Source organism: Podarcis erhardii (genome assembly GCF_964252035.2).
Source record: "Podarcis erhardii genome assembly, chromosome: 11".
NCBI lineage: Eukaryota > Metazoa > Chordata > Lepidosauria > Squamata > Lacertidae > Podarcis > Podarcis erhardii.
The window spans coordinates 52,243,920-52,267,227 of NC_138501.1; the positions used below are offsets into that span (position 1 = coordinate 52,243,920).

A 23,308-nucleotide genomic window follows, 5' to 3' on the forward strand; every position below is an offset into this window, starting at 1 on the left:
ATCTGCCACACCTTGAATACATTTGGAGGAGCTGTTAGGAGGGGTCAGGTAAAACAGCTTCCTAGGCCACTACAAGTCTATTCCACTAACCAACAGCTGCCCATCCTGCTATATAAGAGATCCACTTGGGCACTATTTGGTCATTTCCAAATCTGCCCTTGATTGCTTTGCCCATTTCAAGGTTTAGCTGCTTTCCAATCCCTTCCGAAATATGGTAAGCATCTCTTAATTTTGTTCCAGAAGACAGAAAACTCTTTGTGGGTATGCTCAACAAACAGCAATCAGAAGATGACGTGCGCCGGCTATTCGAGGCTTTTGGCAATATCGAGGAGTGCACGATCCTTCGGGGACCAGATGGCAACAGCAAAGGTACTGTATTTTTCGCTCCATAAGATGCACCTGACCATAAGACGCACCTAGTTTTTAGAGGAGGAAAGGGGGAAAGCCCTGTTTTGGGGGGATCAGCTCACAGGTGTGAAGCTTCTTTTGCAAAGGGGAAGAGCCCCGGTTTTTTGAGGATCAGCTCAAAGTTGTGCAGCTTACTTTGCAAAGGGAAAAAATCCTGTTTTTATGGGGTTCAACTCACAGTTCTGCAGCCTCTTTAGGAAAGGAAAGGGAGCCGTTTCTACAGTTTCCAGACTGATAATCTAATCAGCCAGTCCCATGTCGCTGTGGAAAACAAGCAGCCTCCGTCTGCAGAACATTCAACAATGGAGGTCTGGGCAACGGGGCAGGGCCGGAAAGGGAGCCAGCGATTGACCACACATTCGCTCCATAAGACCACAGACATTTCCCCTTACTCTTTAGGAGGAAAAAAGTGCGTCTTATGGAGCAAAAAATATGGTAAGTGAGGTGGAGGAAGAAGCCGGCCCAAAATTGCACCACCTGAAATGACTCCTGCTCAGGTGAGGAGCCTTCAAAAGAGCAAGCCTCTTCCTTGTGAGGTGCGCAGGATCCGTTCATGTTGTGGAAGCGCCCTTCCCCACCAGAGCCCATGAGATGGAATGCAAAACTAATAAAAGCTGCAACGTAATGATACAGGCAAGGACTGCAGCTCACCAGCACAGTGTTTGCTTGGCATGCAGAAGACACCAGGTTCAGTCCTCACCATCTGTAGGTAGGGCTGGAATAGACACCCCTGCCTGAATCCTTGGAGAGTTCTGAGCTGCATGGAGCAACAGACTCACCTGTGGTCTTCCTTAGGTTTGGGGTTTTTTTTAATTACTTTTTGGTTCAAAATTAAAACAAAACATATTATCCAGAAACATATCATCCTTATTTTCCCCCATTTTTCCTCCCTCCCCCCACAGAACCGCCCCCCCCCCCCGACTACCCTCAGTTCCAGTCTTTGGTTTCTCTAAAAATGCAGTTTTTCCGCATGTTACACAGTTGTATAAATCCTCAAACTATTTAGCTGATTATTATCAGTAAAAAGTTTGTGAATGTTTATTCAAGACCAGCCAAGGAGTCCAGTTCGCTTTGTTGCGTCTTCAGATACTTTGTAAAGGGTTCCCATTCATCTTTAAAGTCACAGTTACCCTTGTCCCGTGGCTTGTATGTCAGTTTTGCCAGTTCTGCATAGTCAATTTTTCTATGGCAATTTTTCTTGCCATGATTCTTTAGTTGGGGTTTCTTCAGTCTTCCATCCTTGTGCTATTAAAACTCTTGCGGCCGTTGTCGCATACATGAAGATGTTTTTCAGCTTTTTTGGCAGATCTTTCCCTGCAATCCCTAATAAAAATGCTTCAGGTTTTTTAACACATGTTAAATGGAACATTTTCTTCAATTCGTTGTATATCATTTCCCAAAAAATTTTAATTACCTTACAATCCCACCACGTGTGATAAAATGTCCCCTCCTTTTCTTTACACTTCCAACATATTTTTGTACATTTTCCCTAACTGCAGTTCCTTAGGTTATTTTTGGTACCAGGGAGATAGCTTGGAATTCCCTACAGCCTTTTAATACTTAGTGCATTCCAGATCTCTGGCACTTAGTATTTTTCTCCTGCTGGTTTTATGTTGACTTGCGCTGACCTTTTGTTAGTGGCATGGATATTATCATGATATTGGAAATTCCCTCTTTTTTAAATTTTATTTATTTATTAACGTTCTTATGTTACATTGGTAAACATTATCATATTACATCACAAGGCTTATTATAATATAATTTTCAGCATGTATACAAAGTTTATATACTTAAGGAAAAGAAACAAGGACAAAAAACTATTCCAAAATTATATATGTACCAACACTTTGGACTTCCTGTCTATCCCGTTGTATAGTCATTTTTTACAAATGAATGTACTCTTATTATGGTATATTTCTTTACATTTTATCTAATACATTCCTATATCAATATGTACCCTTGGTCTTATTTCTCAACTCAGTCTCTCTCCAACATCAATCGAATGCTAGCATAGACAGCGAACCTTTACTGTACTTTTGAACATATATCTTATATCTATCCCTGATATTGGAAATTTCCAGGGTGAGTCTCCCCCCCCCCTTTTAAAGTTGGGTGCTCCCCACTTTATGTAATTTCACATAAGTGTGGGGGGGATGCCTTTATTGCACCAAGTTGATTGGAAGGAGGGAGGGAGTGTTTTGATTACTATTCATTGAACAATTCTCCCCACCTGCAATTTATATATTTTCAGGTGGGCATTAAAAAAACAAACAAACCTGCAAATATCTGGTTCAACCACTGACATTTTGTAGAGTTTGCAAACTAATTTAACATGTAATCTGAGGTTCGTTCCTTTCCCCTAGCCGTTATCTGTTGGCTCTCTCAGTTTGGATAGGGACCCTTTCCTTCTCTCGGCATTAAATATTGATCCTCTCGTATTATATCATCATGTGCAAGAACCCGAAAGATTATTCCAGTCTAACTGCGGGAGTTCATATGTCAGCAGCTGTTTTGAGAGGCAACAGCATTCACAGACATCAGTTCTGTCAGGCAGAGGAGAGAAACCTTGCCAACCATGAAAATATTAGAGAATCCTAAAATTTGCAGTTGGAAGGGACCCAAAGGTCATCTAGTCCAACTGCCTGCAGTTAGATAGAATAGTTGCATTAAGTCAGATCTCTTGAGCTTTCCCCACAAAACCCTGAGAAATAAGATGTAAAAGTGAAAACTACACATCCCAGGCAAAGAACTGAGAAACAGGGACTCAATAACTATGAATGATGCTCACCAGTAGTTATAGTCTCTGTTTTAGAGCTCTGTAAGCACGGGTGGCACTGTGGGTTAAACCACAGAGCCTAGGACTTGCCGATCAGAAGGTTGGCAGTTCGAATCCCTGCGACTGGGTGAGCTCCCGTTTCTCGGTCCCTGCTCCTGCCAACCTAGCAGTTCGAAAGCATGTCAAAGTGCAAGTAGATAAATAGGTACCGCTCCGGTGGAAAGGTAAACAGCATTTCCATGCGCTGCTCTGGTTCGCCAGAAGCGGCTTAGTCATGCTGGCCACATGACCCGGAAGCTGTACGCCGGCTCCCTCGGCCAATAAAGCGAGATGAGCGCCGCAACCCCAGAGTCGGCCACGACTGGACCTAGTGGTCAGGGGTCCCTTTACCTTTACCTTTAAGCACTTTGAGGCTCACTCCATGTGAGCGAGTTTCTCTGAATGTATGAAAGTGTGAAAGCTGCTTTGACAGGTACATCAGTGCACGTCAGCCACCATTGCATGTCACTTGACAGACACCATTGCATGTCAGCTAACCCAACAGCACTGCGTATTGAGCAGAGAGATCCAATATTTGACAAATGCTCACATATTTAGAGAATATCCGAATAACATTCAGTAACAGCATGTGTAAAGGAGACTTTATGGCATTAAATTTGTTTTGATTCAGCTTGTAGCTTTACAAGCTGTTTCGATTTAAAATGTTCTTCCCCTCCTTCTGAGGGACTAGCAATGGAATCATAAACACTGATTTATTCTTAAATAACGGTGTCCGCATTTTGAAAAATCAACATTCCCTCTTGAACAACGTCATTGTATAGAACAGTGATTGCTGGAAAATAACTTAATGAGGCTCTATAAAAACCCCTCTTACTTTCTGATCCTCTGTCACCATGTTTCTGTCTCTGCAACTATGAGGGCTAGAAAATGACTTTTTGCAAAATGTGAAAGTTGTGACTCATGGGGGTCAAGTAAGACCACACGTTGCCAGATGCTGAACTAAGGTGGAGGACCAAGGGAGTTGCCTGAAAAAAGGGATTCAGCTTACACAGAGGTGTGGGTGCTGCTCTTTCCATTGACAGAATCATAGAACTGTAGACTCAGAAGGGATGCCAAGAATCATCTAATCCAACCATTCCATGCGTTCCACCTTCTTATATCCTTTTCCTCTTCTTTTTTCCCTACAGGGTGCGCGTTTGTGAAATATTCCTCACATGCGGAAGCGCAGGCCGCCATCAATGCCTTGCACGGAAGCCAGACAATGCCGGTGAGGACTAGTCTCTTTGTTGGGCAAATAATTCCAGGTCATGGATCCCAAATGCTCGAGTAGTCAGTCCGTTGGAGCTGCCTACTGAAGGCAGTTTTTCGTATACTGCGAAAGTAGCCAAGTCTTCCAGCCCATGAGCGATTGGGCAAGATGTACATTACTGGGTTGTAACACCAGACCTTCTAGAATCATAGAAACATAGAGTTGTAGAGCTGGCAGGGAACGCTAAGGATCATCTTGTACAACCCGCTGCAATGCAGGAATATGCAGCTGTCGCATACGGGAATCAAACCTGCAACCTTGGCATTATCAGCTGACCAACTGAGATACACACACACACACACCACCACCACCTTTTATTCAAAGAACCCAGGGTTGTGTACAGCCTTAAGAACATAATTTATGGGGGATAATACTAAAAGCACAGCAAAATAATAAAGCACAGCATAATAATAAGATAATTGCAGTAGCAGTTCTCCCACTGGCAATGAGAAGTCCCAATATGTTCCAAATACAATGAGCGAAACTTTAGACACGCCAACACTGTTTGCCATGGTTTCAAGTGTGGGAGGCAGTCCAGCTCTGTTAGCTATTCACATCAGATTTCGCTTGACACAGTAGGATCTTACAAAGGTAGATTGTGGGTTATGGATCAAGGTGATCTAATAAACCTGGTGTTTCAGAGGCGCTTAAAGCTGCCAGGTCATAGAAACAGAAATCAAGAGGCTTAGACGTTGCAAATGCTGCCACTCTGCCAAAGGGGGCAGGCTAAACTGATTCCCCCTGTCCCCCCAAAAAGGGGGGGGAACATTGTCATCTGGCCTTGCCAACTGGTTTAGTGAAGACAGCAGCTCTGTCGCCCATTGATTCCACAGAACCACCTTGCCCCCAATTTTCATGCAGAGGGTAGCAACACAAAGCGAGTAAACAGGAGCAAGTTCCATAGTTCTATGTGCTGGATCCAATCCAGTTCTGTTGGACCTTTATTCTGTAAAAGAGAGAGGAGCCAGTGTGGTGTAGTGCTTAAGAGCGGTAGTCTCGTAATCTGGGGAACCGGGTTCGCGTCTCCACTCCTCCACCTGCAGCTGCTGGGCGACCTTGGGCCAGTCACACTTCTCTGAAGTCTCTCAGCCCCACTCACCTCACAGAGTATTTGTTGTGGGGAAGGAAGGGGAAGGAGAATGTTAGCTGCTTTGAGACTCCTGAAGGGGAGTGAAAGGCAGGATATCAAATCCAAACTCTTCTTCTTCTTCCTCCTCTTCCAATTCAGTTCAGCCAATTTCAGCCTTGCTCTCCCCATCCTCATGTTCCGCCAACGGGGTCTGCATCATCATTCCTGTCAGGTCTGGAGCCATTTTGCTCCTGAGGCAAGCTCCTGCTCCTCCACAGCTGTCAGGATTATTGCTGCAATGTGGCTCCCTGTTCACACAGCATATGCTACCTAATGGTTTCCAAAAAGGCAACTTTCTTTGATGAAAGTTTCATTTCTCTTTCCTCCTCCCCTGGAAGCCAGGCTGCCTTGCACCCGCCATGTTTCCTATAGTCCCCCTGTAGGTCAATAATGTCAGAATCATCGTGCTGAGTTCCATCAAAGGACCAGTCACCGAGAGGCAATGGGTATCCAAAAGTCACAGGTTCAACCCCTGGCAACTCAAGGAGCAGAGCTAGGTGGAAAAGACCTTGTGCTGCCAGTGGAAGTTCTCTGTTGTTGTTTTCATAATTTTTCAATGAGTTTTCAAACAATTTAACCAACTGAAGTCAATTCCAATGCAGTATTCCCTTAAAATTTTGACTTCCCACCCTTACTTCCACGATGTTTCTATTCAAATCACTCATCTGCTGCCATAAATGTAACATTTCACTAAAACATATTCCCTAAATTACATCCCTTTATCATTCTCATTCCTTTGCTTCTATTTCAAGTTCTGCCTGCGATTTCATTTCATATTTTCTCAGATAATCCAAAAAGGGTCTCTATTCTTCTGCAGGCATTTCTTCTTTTCGGTCTCTTATTTTTGCTATCAGTTTCGCCACCTCCACGTAGTCCAATAATATCCAAGTCAACTCCTCTTTTGTTGGAACTTCTTCTTTCCGTTTCAGTGCGTACAGAATTCTGGCTGCCGTAGTACAATACATAAACAGTTTGACCAATTTTGGGGGGGACCTCTGTCCCTATTAAATATGCTCCAGCAGATAGTTCTGGACTAGAGATGGACATAAGAAGATCCCTGATAGATCAAGCCAATGGGGACCCACTGAGTTCAGCATCCTATTCTCATGGTGGCCACCCAGGTTCCCATGGCAATCCATCGAGCAAGACTTGAGTTCATGAGCACTCTCCCTAGTTACGATTCCCCTGCAGAGGTATACTTCTCCATGAGAGTTCGGTGGGGGATAATCCTTGTAGTAAACGACATAGCTCAGTCGGTAGAGCATGAGACTCTCATTCTCAAGGTCATGGATTTGAGTCCCACATTGGCCCAAAAGATTCCTGCATTTCAGGGGGGTGGATTAAATGACCCTAGTGGATTCTTCCAACTCTGCAATCCTATGATTCTATGAAGAAAACGTGTGTTGGGGAGACGGCTCAGGATAGGCTAAGCTCCCTGGCATTTTTCAGTGTACAAGATTATTATTGGCATGCTCCTCTGCCCCCACTAATGCTCTTCCAGCATGACCCTGGTAATGTGCAAGAACCACCCTCAGTTTTATACATGTACATACCACAGGAATCAGCCCTAAGTGATGAACAAGGAAAGGACCCTTAGTCATTTGTTTTTGAAGGAGATATGTGGCTTAAGCCTAGGGATGCACGACTCTATCAATTTTGGTTCTCTCCATTTCTTGCTTTTGTGCCTTCCCTGGTTCCTTCATGACTGCTCCCTCCTGTGGCCCAGCAGATTAAAAAAGGTTTCTGGGTCAGAGGGTGATGTTTCTGGGGGAGAAATTCAACTTTGTTTGCATTTTAATGAGAAACAACCTAACATGCAAACTGAGACTGTCTACACCCTTCAAAACAAAATAAAAAAATTCCTTCCAGTAGCACCTTAAAGACCAACTGAGTTAGTTCTAGGTATGAGCTTTCGTGTGCATGCACACTTCTTCAGATACACATCTGATACACATCTGTGTATCTGAAGAAGTGTGCATGCACACGAAAGCTCATACCTAGAACTAACTCAGTTGGTCTTTAAGGTGCTACTGGAAGGAATTTTTTTATTTTGTTTTGACCATGGCAGACCAACACGGCTACCTATCTGTAACTGTCTACACCCTTTTAGAATGTGGCTCTTTTTTGGGGGGGGGAGGTATTGGGTTATTATATGTTGATTTTATATGTTGTGGTCTTGTTTGTGAACCGCCCTGAGACCTCCGGGTATAGGGCGGTGTATAAACTGAATTAATAATAATAATAATAATAATAATAATAATAATAATAATACCTACAAAACACAAAGCGAAACACAGCCACCCTTCAAAATTCACACTTCTCTGAATTTTTGTGATGCAGCTCTCCAGCCAGGTAATAGGTACAAAAATACATAACTTGGGGGGGGGGGAGTGTCTAAAATGCACGTATTAGTGAAAATAGCATGCATATGCACCTTATATTAAGGGGATTTGTTTGCTGAACTATGCATAGTAGCCAAAAACGGCATGCAAAACTGTTTATATCAGGAGGCTGCAAAAATGTGGAGACTGAAAAAATGAGAGAGAGGCAGAAATTGACAAGATTCGCCCATCCCTTAAAAAAGAAAAGAAATAGCCACAGAAGTGATATTTGGCTCGCAGACACAAGCATCCAAAGATGGAAGCACCACTCTGGGAGAGTTCTTGCCAACCTGTAACTCTCCAGAAGTTTTGGACTACAACTCCCATCATCCCCTGCCAGTGCTGGCTGGGCATGATGGGAGTTGTAGTCAAAGAACCTCTGGAGAGCAGCAGGATAGTGAATCTGGCTATGGGAAAGCAGCCTATGCAATCTCAATTAAGTTGTATCCTGCAAAAGGGGGAGCAGGGAGAGCGCCACGCATTGTATATGCACCGTGGAGCCAAACTGCTAAGTTGGCAGAAAAAACTGCCTGACAAGGAGGATCACAATGGTCCTTGGCAGTGTCAGGGCCACGGGTGTCGTAGATCAGCACTGATATATTTTTTAACAATTATTTTGATATAAACCGCTCCAAACTCGAGAGGCACCATGTAAATGGGAAGCAGTGGGGCTTGTAATTAGATTTGTGTACACTTTCATAAATTGCTGGGAAGCATCAAAGGCTGTGGCACACTTTATATATCCTTCTTCTGTTAATTGAACAGTTGATGTGTGGATGGGAAAAAGTGTTGGCTTTGCGGAGTACTATTTACAGACCCGCTGACAGCTGCGCCGCGAAAATTAACAGGAACAGAGCAGCCTCAGCGCCTCACCAGAAGGGACTGGTTTCAGATGGAATGGTTGCGCTCCTGGGGAGGGAGGGGGGGCTGTTGTCACCTCGCTCTAAGAACTTAAGAAGTGTCTTGCTGGATCAGGCCAAAGACCCATCCTGCTCCATCTCCCAGGAGCCAGCACTTTAACTATCTGATGACGGCTATAATCTCCTCTCAGGCTAAACATACCCAGCTCCTTCAACCATTCCTCATAAGGCTCGCTTTCCAGACCCAGAAGAAATCCTTCCTTTTCTCTGCCCTGAGTCTTCCAACATTCAGCTTCATTGGATATCTGTGAGTTCTGGAGTTCAGAAAGACAGAGGGGAAAACTTTCTGTGTCCACTTTATCGGTGTCATGCAAAATTTTGTGCACATCTGTCATGTCCCCTGTTCCTTGGCTCCTCCCTAAATTAAAAAGTCCCAAACGCTGCAACTTTTCCTAATGCAGGAGTCACTCCATCGCCTTGATCATTTTAGCGGTCCTTTTCTGAACTTTTCCAGCTCTACCACGTGAGCGGAAGGTGACCAGTACAGTCTCCTCCCCCCTCTTCCCCAGTTCCCCTTTGAAAGCTGTCTAGCCTGTGGCCATCAACCACCTCCTGCGGCAGCAAATTCCACAAGTCAACAGTGCATCCTGCAAACAAACAAAAATTTCCTCTCCTTCTTTCTTCCACTTTCTGGACTCAGAATAAGACATTCCACTCGGTGGCCCTTCCTTCTCATGGCCCCCACTAATATCTCCTTGCATTCCCCGCTGTCCAGATAGCTAGTTAGCACCTCACATCACAATAATGCCTCTTGTGAGCGCATGGCGGTGTGTATGCATGTCCGTGAGTAGTTTTGCTAATCCACAGGACAACTTCCTCTCCCCTCACCCCACTCCCCGCTCCGCACGCCCTCCCTATTGTTCCATAAATGAACTAATAAATCAGATGTTCCTAAGCCCCGGAATAGAAAGCTAGTCAGCCCGGACTCTTGACAGGGGGTATGAATCATCGCGGCTCTGAAGATGGCCTTTTGGGGCATAAAGACCTCATCCGATCTACTTTCCTTCTCTAGTCACATCTCGGAAACAGTTCAGGCATCTGGCAGGGCAGCTAAGAGGCCCACGGGGACTTCACAGGCATCTTTTCTCTCTCTCTCCCTCTCCCTCTCTCTCTCTCTTTCCTTCTGCGCCTCTCTCTGTTCCCCTTCAAAGTCTTCTGCCACTGCAGAATCCATTACGCCCAAATGGGATAAGTGGGAGATAGCCAATGGCAGGTCTCCCTGCATCGCGGAAGACAAAAGGAGCTAATTGGTGCTCTAACGGCCCTTTATTGGCCTGTGGGGAGAAAGGGAGCTAAATCAGCAATACCTGGCGAGGAGGAAAGGGCTAGGAAGGCACAGGGAATGAGAAGATGCCATGCACGCCGGCCTCTGGGTGATACTGCTCAGATTTAGACCCAGGACGGCCCTACCGTTAAGTGGAGTGAGACAGCTGCCTCAGGCAGCACATGCCAGGAGGCAGGGAGTGGCAGAAGTTGTGGGAGAGACACAGCCAGCCCCAAAGTGACCTGGCGACCTCAAGTGTGGCAGAGGAAGAGGCTCCAACACCAGCTTTGACAAAATAGTCAACTGCCACTCTGGCTGGCTTCTGTGAAATGGAACCAGGGGTGGGAGGGGTACATTTATTTGCAAAAAAAAATCACATCCAGAGCACGGCTTCTCGACTGCTCACATTGACAATAGTTGGTCAGTCTGAATCTTCGCCCCGCCCATAGCAGGAAGGACACCAAACTCCTGCCCTTCCTCTCTTGCCCTTCCATTGCCCTCTTATCTTATCCAGTCTCCTAGAACGGGGACTGAGAGGCTGGCCTCTGGCCTCCCCACTTCCACTCGGCGCAGTCTCAGACCTCTGCTTATTTGCTGATTGCCTAGCAACACTCTGGCTGCCTTCCAACTCTTCCTCTTCTTGAGAGCTAACAGAGTCTTCCCCGGGATCGAATTGCCCTTTCTCGACTCTGTCAAGCCAGCTCTCATCTGCAGAGTTGGCCCCTTGTTCACTGAGTTCAATTTCTGTGTCTGACTCCTCCCCTGCACTCTTGGGGCCACATTCCTGACAGGATACACCTGTAATTACACAATTTGGACATCCCTGCTGGGAAATCCACAGCACCTGGCTCCATCCCTGGGCAAAGGCGGCAGCACCTCCTGGCATTATGTCCTGGGTTCTTCTGTTAGTGACTCCTCCATCGACTGATCTCAAAGTCCAAAAGGCCTCACATCCCCTCCCCAGTCTGCTAGGCCTGGAGCTTCTTGTAGGACTCCTCAGAGGCCTGCCAGGTTAGCTAAGAAGCCCAAGTGGTGTTGAAAGTCTCCCTTTCCCTCACTAACCCAGTTCCCATCAGTCCCAGCCAGTATGACCAATGGTCAGGGTGGTGAAAGTTGCAGAGTTGGAAGAGCCACTGGTTTCCCACCCCTGCATTGAGGAAACGCAGAGGGATAGAAGTAGCTTAGACAGTAAAGGCAAATGATGGTCTAGCTCAGGAATGAGGAACCTTTTGGACTTCCATTTCCATCAGCCATTTTCAGGGGTGCTGACAAGTGTGCACTGTGGGAAGGGGGACTGGAGTCTGACTCGGGAGAGCGGGGCAGTGATTTGTGGTGAACAGCCAGGAGGCAACAGGCAGAGGCAGGGGAAACTTCAAAGCTGGAGGATGGAGCACAGAATGGGTTGGAAGAAGAGGAGGAAGAGGCAGGTCAGGAAAGTGAAGAGCCAGCAGCTTTCCATCATCTCCTTTACCACTGTCTCCCAGAACCAGGAGGGGACTGAAGAGGGATGAGCAGAGGAAGCTTTTATGCAGGCATAGTCTCTGCCTGCATGTGTGCAACCTGTTAGGGAAGGTACATAATCTGATGGAGGAGAAGTGATCCCCTGTTCCTGCAACTGCTGCATAGAGTGTGGAGCTGGGAATAGCTGCCTAAACACTAGATCAGTGTGCATTGATATGCAGCGCTGTAAGTGACCATAAAGAGTCAACTATCTGCCGTGTGCATTCCTTTGAGCTCCTTGACAGCTGCAGGCAGCACAGCCAGTGATCAGGGATGATGGGAGGTGCAGTTGAACATCTGGAGAGCCAAAGGTTCCACTAAGAGAGCCAGTGTGGTGTAGTTAAGAGCGGTAGTCTCGTAATCTGGGGAACCGAGTTTGCGTCTCCGCTCCTCCACATGCAGCTGCTGGGTGACCTTGGGCTAGTCACACTTCTTTGAAGTCTCTCAGCCCCACTCACCTCACAGAGTGTTTGTTGTGGGGGAGGAAGGGAAAGGAGAATATTAGCCGCTTTGAGACTCCTTAAAGGGAGTGAAAGGCGGGATATCAAATCCAAACTCTTCTTCTTCTACTACTACGGGAAGTCAAGAGGGAAGTGATGGTCTAGTTCAGGAATGAGAAACCTGTTGGACTTCAACTTCCCTCAGCCCCAGCCGACATGGCCAGGGATCGGGGATGAAGTGAGATGCATCTGAACATCTGGAGAGCCACAAGTTCGCTGTCTCTGATGTAGACAGCACAGAGATGGACTGATGCTCCGACTCAGTTGAAAGCAGGTTCCCTTTGATACTTGGCAAAACTTTGTTGTTGTTGTTGTTGTTGAGTCATTTAGTCATGTCCGACTCTTCGTGACCCCATGGACCAGAGCACGCCAGGCACTCTTGTCTTCCACTGCCTCCCACAGTTTGGTCAAACTCATGCTGGTAGCTTCGAGAACACTGTCCCACCATCTCGTCCTCTGTCGTCCCCTTCTCCTGGTGCCCTCCATCTTTCCCAACATCAGGGTCTTTTCCAGGGAGTCTTTTCTTCTCATGAGATGGCCAAAGTCTTGGAGCCTCAGCTTCAGGATCTGTCCTTCCAGTGAGCACTCAGGGCTGATTTCCTTCAGAATGGAGAGGTTTGATCTTCTTGCAGTCCATGGAACTCTCAAGAGTCTCCTCCAGAAACTTTATTTTCAGCTAAAATGCACTCGTCTGTTCAATTAAAAACGAGGCATAATAAATAAAATCTGGGCTGCATTTCTGCAGATGACTATGGCGGTGGGGGCAGGGGTTGGGATCCAATAGCAGAGTCTTGCCCAAAGGCTGATCCAGAAATACAGCCTTTTATAAGGTGAGATTAGCAGTCCTTGGAGCCAGCTTCTCCCCTGGTTAAAGAGTGCAGAGTGACAAAGACAGAGCGAGGGGCAGGGCACATCCATCCAGAAGCCAGAGTGACACAGCCTGTGGCGAACTCATCCTCCTTGGTTATGGGGCTCTTTGGGGAATATTGAAATAGCGAGAGGCGCTCAGAGGGGCTTCCTGAGTTATAATTTATTTGCAGAGTGCTTGATTTAAGTCTCCTCCCCAGTCTCCATCCCTTACTGGTTGTCACCGTGAGCCACAGTAATTACTTTCTGCCAGAGACGACTGAATTTTTTAACTTGAGGAGAAGTTGAGCCCGATTTTAATTGGGAAAGATCTTCTCTCTCCCCCACCTCCTTTCCCTTCCTTAGGCCTGCAGAGAAAAGGCTGCTTTGCAGTATTTTCTCCGAATACCCATCCCATAATTTTTTTTTAATGGAAGCCACCAAAATCATTTATCCCCTCCACCAAAGTTTGGGAGACATACTGCAGGGCAAAAACTGGTTGCCACCAATGCAGCTGCCAAATCAGGTGGCTCATGTTCCTACTAGCAGTGGCAACAACAACAACATCTTAGAAAAGTAGGAATATATTTCCTCTCCCTTCAGGAAATTTAGTGGATGGTCTTATTTCCTCCTACATCACCTCTCCAGTTTATTTGCCCACAAATAGGGTGGAACATTTCAAGAGTCCATTTGCACACACACGCGGGTGGCACTGTGGGTTAAACCACTGAGCCTAGGACTTTACTTTCATCTCGCTTTACTGGCCGAGGGAGCTGGCGTACAGCTTCCGGGTCATGTGGCCAGCATGACTAAGCCACTTCTGGCGAACCAGAGCAGCGCACGGAAACGCCGTTTACCTTCCCGCCGGAGCGGTACCTATTTATTTACTTGCACTTTGACGTGCTTTCAAACTGCTAGGTTGGCAGGAGCAGGGACCAAACAATGGGAGCTCACCCCATCGCGGGGATTTGAACCGCCGACCTTCTAATCGGCAAGTCCTAGGCACTGTGGTTTAACCCACAGCGCCACCCGCGTCCCATCCTTCCAGGTCCTAGTCCAACGCTATAACCACTGCACAGTGCTCTCTCTCCCATCGAATCTGGGACCTTTAGCAGGCAAAGCTCAACGATATATGGAGGGCCACAGGCTTCACAACATTGAGACAGTAACCTGTAAATTTGGGCTGATTCCAGCCCTCTGGAGAGCCAGGGCGGATGACAAACCGAATGGAATTCTGCACCGAGAAATGTGAAATGCTATACCTAGGGAGAGAGAACTAGCCAGCTACATTTATGCAAATAACCGTAAGTCAGAGATGCCTGAGGCCCCTGTGAGCTCCTTGACAGGAACCAGAGACAAAAATCTGCCGGACCTACTGGTTTTTTAACCCTTTGGGGCCTATTTATTTTGCAATATACAGCCTCTTAACTTTGCAAAGCAATAGCTCCAGCAAGTGTCGGGTGGGGCCTTTTCGCCGCTATTGTTCACCTAAAGAGAACAAGATTTAACTGCTGTCTCTGTGCAGTTTATGCTTGGCTTGTATTGCATTCAGGCGCAGAGGGAGGGGGGGAATGGAAATAGGGCAGAGAGCGGGAGGGGGGGGGCCCAGATTTGTTTTCATGGCTTTTAATGAAATATCAATGGATGGATATTTTATTTTGCTGTGAATATGAAATTTTGCCACTGACCTGTCAAGCTCTCATTTTCAAGAAGAACTTTATTTCACACCTCCAGACAGGCTGGGAAATTAGTTTTTCCCCACCGAGGTCTCTCATTAGGGATTACAAAGTGAGGACGGCGCGGAGCAATTGTGACTCCATTTTTATCCTCCCCTCCTGGTCCCGGGCTTGAGGATGCTGAGGTCGGACTGCGGAGGGGAGCGATCCATTACCAGCCGCTGGGAGACAGCTGAGGGAGCAACATTAACCAGCCCTGCCAGGCCGAGAGCAATCGGGTTTTGATAAGCTCTGCATTTAACTGGCCTGTTACAAAAGCAGAGGCTGAAAGGGAGACTTCATCCACATTCAGGGACCTCAGTTGTTTGGAGTGAATGCAAAAGGCTTGGATTCCATCTCTGTAGGTTACAGATTTTTCCCCCAAAATTTTTTTATTAATTTTCCAAGTTCATAACAAGCAGATAGGAAAAAGAAAAAACAAACCAACAAACATTTATCCTGATTATAATAATTCCACTTTTGTTAACATTGTTGGGTGACTTCCTCAAATCCCCCTGGCTGAGTTTCCATAACAGTTTTCCAAAACTATTTCCCCATAAAATTTACTTGGTCAATTAACAACTTCCTTTCCTTTCGTTTTTAACTTTAACATAATATTTTACACATCACATTTTCAAATCCTAGGCCTATTTGGTACTCGCAAGTAATTCTAATTATATTATCTTAAGATATTTAGCTAAATAGTCTTTGAATTTCTTCCACTCCTCCTGGTACTCCTCCTCCCTCTAGTCACGGACTTTTCCGGTCAGGTCGGCTAGCTCCGAAAATTCAATCATCTTCATCTGCCATTCCTCCACTGTTGGTACTTCTTGTAATTTCCAATTTTGGGCCAGCAAAATTCTAGCAGCTGTTGTGGCATACAAAAACAATCTAACATCTTTTGGGGGCAATTCCAGACCTATTATTCCAAGTAGAAAGGCTTCTGGTTTCTTAATAAATGTCTATTTCAACATTTTTTTTCAATTCATTGTATATCTTTTCCCAGAAGTCTTTCAGCTTGGGGCAGGTCCACCACATATGATAAAAAGTACCTTCTTTTTCTTTACATTTCCAGCAAAGGTTATCAGTCATATGGTAAATCTTTCCTAATTTTACAGGGGTTAAGTACCATCTATACATCATTTTCCTAACATCTTCCTTTAACACCGTACATGCAGTGAACTTAACCCCTTTCCTCCACAACCTTTCCCAGTCTTCAAACATTATGTTTATAGGTTACAGATTTATGCTCACATGCAGTGGTCAAATAAGCCCTGTTCCTAGATCGGGCCAAGGTCCATCTAAACTAGTGTCCTGTTCTCACAGCGGCCAACCAAGAGTCTATAAGAAGCAACTAAGTGCTACCTGTGATTCCCAGCTACTGGTATTCAGAGGCATAGTGGATCAAAGTCATCTCAGAATCATAGAGTTGGAAGGGACCCCGAGGGTCATCTAGTCCAGCCCCCATCTTCATGGCCACCATCGCTATTAGCCACAGACAGCTTTATCCATCACGAATTTGTCAGCTCTCTTAAAGCCAACCCAAGTTCGTGACTATCACATCTTGTGGGAGCCCATTCCGTACTTTAACGATGTGCTGCTTGAAGAAATTATTCTTATTTTATGCATGTGGGCAATCTTTCAGCACACAAAGTTAAATAGTGGCTGTTTTTCTTACACTTGGGCATGCGGTCATTCTGTCCCATTTCCTCAATTCTCTGCAAACTTGGAGCCACATGGAAATCCACATATTAATACAGTGGTACCTCGGGTTACAGACGCTTCAGGTTACAGACGCTTCAGGATACAGACTCCGCTAACCCAGAAATAGTACCTCGGGTTAAGAACTTTGCTTCAGGATGAGAACAGAAAATACACAGCAGCGGCACGGCAGCAGCAGGAGGTCCCATTAGCTAAAGTGGTGCTTCAGGTTAAGAACAGTTTCAGGTTAAGAACGGACCTCCGGAATGAATCATAGAATCATAGAGTTGGAAGAGACCACAAGGGCCATTGAGTCCAACCCCCTGCCAAGCAGGAAACAACATCAGAGCACTCCTGACATATGGTTGTCAAGTCTCTGCTTAAAGACCTCCAAAGAAGGAGACTCCACCACATTCCTTGGCAGCAAATTCCACTGTCGAACAGCTTGAATTAAGTTCTTAACCCAAGGTACCACTGTATGTGGTTTTTGAACACATTTTCCCACAGAATAAACATTTCTAAATCTATTCTCTCGGAATACCCCTTTTAAACATGTTTCGATACCTTTTTTGAGCCAAGGCAAACTTCAGAGAAGGGCGAGGCCCGGTGGATCACTAAATTCCCATTTACACGGTAGCCCAGATCAGGTCAGCTTTGCATCAGAATTCGCAAAGTCTGGATTTGCCCTTCATCCTCTTATTAAATGAATGCATACAGGTTTTTTTTTGCTGAATGTCATACATTTGCAACCATAGAACAGCTGCGAAAACAGGATTCTTAATCTTTTTTTAAACCAAAGGCTCCCAATTCCCTGTGGCAATCCATTGTACACCTTGTCGCCAATTTGCACCCATGGCATTTTTGGGGCATCCTGTGCCCCTACCAGGAAAAAGAAGAACTGGAAGAAACTCGCCACCTCCACTTCTGCCCCAACCCTTGGCTGCCGGATTTGCAGTCAATGGTCTCAAGCCTCCAACGTTTTTTTGCAAATAGGTTGAGATCATTAGATCCCGGTTACCAAAGCAGTCTCCCGATCCAGGATTAATTAAGCGAATCTTGAGATCTAATTAAGGACCGGTCTGGTGATAATTGCCAGGAAATGTATGCATTAAAAATATTCATTTGTCAATGAAGTGTAATTAAGAGCACTGTTTGGGGAAGGATCAATACTGTGTCATGTGATTTGGAGACTGGGAGGGGAGAAGAGGGAGATTAAGGAAAAGACTCGTTTCTGTGCATGAATCAAAAACCTTGATAGAGTGTGGAGGTGATTCTCCACCCCCCTTTTCCTAGCTTTGCTTTCATAATAACTCACAGTGAGCGCTCTCTCTGCATCCTTGAACAGAGTATCCCTCTCTCTCTTCTCTCTCTCTCTCTCTCGCACCCCCTCTACCTTTGTTTAGCTAAACCATTTGTTTCACTTCCTTGTTCCTTGCTGCATTGTTCAAGTGGGTTATAGATTTATTAGAGTGGGGAAGAGTGACAGGTCAAAGCGAGAGAAAGGGAGGGGAGAGAGAGAGAGAGACTCGTCACCACTGAAAGCCACTTCCTTCCCGAATGTGCTGTTAATCCCGGGAACATGGCTCTTATTGTGAAACCTCCACACAGGGTAAAATTGGCTTCCTTAGCATGTTAATCCCTCACCTCTTTATGCTTGATTATTGTGGATCTGGAGAGGCTGTTGAATACATATAAAACAGGATGCAGATAAAGCGATGTGATCCCATGCTCTGCGGAGGAGGACGCAACACACCGCTGGCTTCGCCAACATTGGAGAATGTGGTGGTGCACATATTATTATTATTATTATTATTATTATTATTAATTTGTAACCCCACCCATCTGGCCGGGCTTCCCCAGCAACTCTGGGCAGCTTCCAACAAAGATTAAAAATACCTCAAAATGTCACACATTAAAAACCTCTCTGAACAGGGCTGCCTTCAGATGTTTTCTAAATGTCAGGTGGTTGTTCTTCTCTTTGACATCTGATGGGAGGGCATTCCACAGGGCGGGCACCACCACCGAGAAGGCCCTCTGTCTGGTTCCCTATAGCTTTGCTTCTCGCAATGAGGGAACCGCCAGAAGGCCCTCGGCGCTGGACCTCAGCATCCAGGCTGAACGATGGGGGTGGAGACGCTCCTTCAGGTCTACTGGGCCGAGGCCGTTTAGGGCTTTAAAGGTCAGCACCAACACTTTGAATTGTGCTCGGAAACGTACTGGGAGACAATGTAGGTCTTTCAAGACCGGTGTTATATGGTCTCGGCGGCCGCTCCCAGTCACCAGCTGTCTGGCTGCCACATTCTGCGCCAGCTGGAGCTCCCAAACCAGGCCCAAGGGCAGCCGCACGTGGATCGCATTGCAGTAGTCCAGCCTCTAGGTTAAGAGCACCTGGACTGCTGTGGTTTCTAACAGACGCAGCGGAGCTCAACAAGGGGAGATCTCTGCCCACCTTCTTGATGTTTTGTCTTCCTTCCTGCAGGGGGCCTCGTCGAGCCTGGTGGTTAAGTTTGCGGACACAGACAAGGAGCGCACGATGAGGCGCATGCAGCAAATGGCCGGGCAGATGGGCATGTTCAACCCCATGGCGATACAGTTTGGAGCCTACGGCGCCTACGCCCAGGCAGTAAGTGTAGACACAGCCTGTGTGTGTGTGTGTGTGTGTGTGTGTGTGTGTGTGTGTGCCCATCAATTGCATTTGTGCAGGAAGGAAGGTCATAGTTCATTATTACAGGCATTTTCGAGGGAAGGAAGAACTCTTTGAGCTGCGTCAAGTGTCACAAATGTGCAGAGGCTACTGCTGGGCTTCAAACACTTATCCCGGTCTCTTTTTATCCTGGGAGGCAGTGTGGTGCAGTGGTTTGAGTGTCAGTCTAGGACCTGGGGTTTCCCATCCCCACTCAGCCATGAAGCTCCATGGGCAACACTGGGCCAGTCATTGCCTCTTGGCCTCACCCTTGGCACGCAAGGGTGAAGAAACTGGGAGGGAAGAGGAAAAAAGCAAACCCAGGCACCGATTGTTAAATGGTCTTTCTTATAATGGGCAACTGGCGTAGAAACAGCTCGGGGCACAGGAGGTGCCTAACAGAGCTGGTGTTTCAGCAGAGTTCATAGAAACATAGTAATGTGGGGACTCCAAGGGCCATCTAGTCCAACCCTCTGCAATGTGGGAATGTTGATGGAATGAGACCTGTTTCCCACCTCTCCCACTGACGGAGTTTGATGGACTGGAGCTCCTTTTCTCAAGGGGGGGCCCACAATTTATCCTCCCATTTGCCCTCACAACCCAGAGAGAGAGGGAGGGAGGGAGGGAGGGAGGGAGGGAGAGAGAGAGAGAGAGAGAGAGAGAGAGAGAGAGAGAGAGAGAGGATGATTGGCCCAATGTCGCACAATGAGCTTCCTGGCTGAGTGGGGATTTGAACCTTGGCCTCCTCATCTGATGCTCTAACCACTACACTACACTACCCCTCTGGGTGGCCACTTGCAAACATTCCTTGGCATTTTTCAGCTGCTCTCTTCCCTGTTCCTTTTCTACTAAGCATCAGGTTGACAGCGGGAGAACATTGCCTTTGCAACATCGCACATCCCTGTAGACATTGGACACACAAACACATACACATTGAGCGGGTGGCCCTGAGCACCCCAGGGAGACTCAGAGTTGTCTAAGTGACAGGATCACGTCCCGGCGCCCGGTGTCAATGGGCCACAGTCCTGCCGGGAGCCTGTTCCTCAATCAGACCAGTTATCTGTGTCATTTACTATCTGTCTCCATCACCACATCATGCACAAAGAAAAGGAATGGAGCGATACAGTCTTGTGCTGTCCCTTGTGCTTAATCCACGTAGGATACTGGGGTGATTGGCACCTCCAAAATATATGAGAGAGGGGGGGGGGAATCTACACCACACTATTTACAAGAAACTTGAGAAAGAACCCTGGGAGATTTTTATTTCTGAAGCCACCCAGATGACCCGTTCAGCCAATACAATAAAATAATAATAATAATAATAATAATAATAATAATAATAATAATAATAATAAGCCGTCGCCCAGAGTAGCCCCAGCCACTCTGGGCGGCTTCCAACAATCTATTAAAACACATAACTGAAAACATATATTTGCAAGGGAGGGAAATCCTGATGGACAACTGCCCTCAAATACTTGTTTCCACGTAAAGTGGCAGCAGGACTTTTTAATCTGTGTCTAAAACACAATAAGAACGCATCTGAAAGCTATGTGACGCCAAAAACCATGGCAGCTAGTTTTGCTAGTTTATTACATTTGACAACACCAAGAGCAGTTACCCCGTCCAACTTTTCGGGGTGTGGGGATGTGTTGTCATTTAAGCCTTGGGTCAGAGTTGGACCCTTATGATGTGCAGTAGGGTACAGGATGACCCATGGGGTCCAAGGAGTATGGGGTCCAAGGAATATGTCGGCCACATCCACATTTATGCACTCCGATTCCACTATAAACAGTCATGGCTTCCCCCAAAGATTCCTGGGAACTGTATCTCATTCAAGGTGCTGAGAGTGGTTCGGAGATGCCTAGTCCCCTTGCGGAGCTGCAATTCCCAGAGTGGTTGGACAATCCTTGCTCACAGGAAACTCTGGGAATAGTAATGGTGAGAGGGGAATAGGGGTCTCTTTCCAAGTTCCCTTCACAAACTACAACTCCCGGAATTTTTGGGGTAGGGGGAGCAGTGACTATTTAAAGTGATATCTATTTATTTAATATTTATTTGGGACGCGGGTGGCACTGTGGTCTAAACCACAGAGCCTAGGGCTTGCTGATCAGAAGGTCAGCGGTTCAAATCCCCGTGACGGGGTGAGCTCCCGTTGCTTGGTCCCTGCTCCTGCCAACCCAGCAGTTCGAAAGCACGTCAAAGGGCAGGAAGGTAAACGGCGTTTCCGTGCGCTGCTCTGGTTTGCCGGAAGCGGCTTAGTCATGCTGGCCACATGACCCGGAAGGTGTACGCCAGCTCCCTTGGCCAATAAAGTGAGATGAGTGCCACAACCCCAGAGTCATCCGCGACTGGACCTAACAGTCAGGGGCCCCTTTACCTTTATATTTATTTAATTCATTTACATGCCGCTTGATTGTAAAAACAAACCACAAAGCATTTACAAAAAGCCAAAAGAAGAAAATCAGGTAAAACAAACAAACTACAATACTTCAAAACATAAAAAGTTAAAATACCGAAACAGATTAAAATATACATCAACCTTCTAAGCATCTGAGCAGGTTTGCCTAAACAAAAACGTTTTAAGCAGGCGCTGAAAGGGTGCTCTGAAGACTCCTGCTTGATATCCATAGGCAGGGAGTTCCAAAGTCTCAGTGCTGTCACACTAAACGATCTAGTTTTTGTCAGGTATTACCTGTATTAATGCCAATTCCACAGACTGAAATGGAATGCAAGCTTCTTAAGGACTTTATATCCCATGTTTTCCACCAAGGAGCTCAAGGTGATGGTTCTCTGCCTCCTCATTAAGCCCCACATCAACAATAACCCTGTGAGGTAGGTCAGGCTGAGAGATAGTGACTGACCCCCAAGTGAGCTTCAGGGCCGAGTGGGAACTCGAACCCTGGTCTCCCAGGTCCTAGTCGGGCACTCGAGCCACAACACCCATCCCTCAGGGTGCTGAAGCAAAGAAATCTTTGGTCTCACCCAGCAGGAAACTTCTTGTCGTCTTAGGTCCCTAAAGAAAGGAGGACACAGAATAAATAAATAAGGATTCCGGGCAGGAAGATATAAGGATGCAAACCCCCCTCCCGATGCTTATTGTAATGGCCTCGTGTCAAATCAAGACACGCTGCGGAGGTTTTACAGGAGAAAGCCGTGACCCTTACAGGAATCGGCTCACCTGCCATAAATCTTCCCAGAGATTCATCTCAAGGGCCAGATCTCTCGTTTATAATTCTTCTCCAGTTCTCCAGTTCCCAGGGTTATAGGACTTCCTCTCCTGAGGTGTTCGAAGCACTGCAATGCTTTTCTGCGTTTGGCTTCCCTGTCCCGCGATTCCGCCGCATACAGGAAACAGGAGCAAATGCAGCTGAGCCAACCTTAATAATAATAATAATAATAATAATAATAATAATAATAATAATAATAATAATTTATTACTTATACCCCACCCATCTGGCTGGGCTTCCCCAGCCACTCTGGGCGGCTTCCAACAAAATATTAAAATACCGTAATACATCAAACATTAAAAGCTTCCCTAAACAGGGCTGCCTTCAGATGTCTTCTAAAAGACCTACATTGGCTCCCAGTATGTTTCTGAGCACAATTCAAAGTGTTGGTGCTGACCTTTAAAGCCTTAAACGGCCTCGGTCCAGTATACCTGAAGGAGCGTCTCCACCCCCATCGTTCTGCCCGGACACGGAGGTCCAGTGCCAAGGGCCTTCTGGCGGTTCCCTCTCTGCGAGAAGCCAAGTTACAGGGAACCAGGCAGAGGGCCTTCTCGGTAGTGGCACCCGCCCTGCGGAACGCCCTCCCACCAGATGTCAAAGAGAAAAATAACTATCAAACTTTTAGAAGACATCTGAATGCAGCCCTGTTTAGGGAAGCTTTTAATGTTTAATAGGTTATTGTATTTTAGTGTTCTGTTGGAAGCCGCCCAGAGTGGCTGGGGAAACCCAGCCAGATGGGCGGGATATAAATAGTAAATTATTATTATTATTATTATTATTATTATTATTATTATTATTATTATTATGTGCCCTGGCATGTCAACAGTGCAAGCCAGTGCTGCTCTACTCAGAATTAAGTGCTGTTGAGTTCAGTGTGACTTACTCCCAGGTAAGCGCACAGGGGAGTGAGCGCAGGCCATGTTTCTTAAAGGCCGGCGAGATTTTACTT

General features: G+C 46.3%; 1 protein-coding gene across 5 annotated transcripts in view; it reads left to right on the top strand.

Annotated features, from left to right (window-relative positions):
- The first annotated feature begins 231 nt into the window (after positions 1–231).
- Positions 232–23,308, top strand: part of CELF4 (CUGBP Elav-like family member 4) — an 84,850-nt gene continuing 61,773 nt past the window's right edge. For 4 of the 5 annotated variants that reach the window (XR_014161419.1, XM_081881632.1, XM_081881635.1 and 1 more), the window contains exons 1-3: positions 232–369; positions 4,372–4,451; positions 18,929–19,072. Coding sequence is in view for 4 of the 5 variants with exons in the window: in XM_081881632.1 (XP_081737758.1) it covers positions 264–369; positions 4,372–4,451; positions 18,929–19,072 (330 nt within the window). In the remaining variant the exon portion in view is untranslated. Of the gene's footprint in view, positions 370–4,371; positions 4,452–18,928; positions 19,079–23,308 lie in introns of all 5 variants that reach the window. The other variant, XM_081881633.1, reaches the window with a different exon arrangement.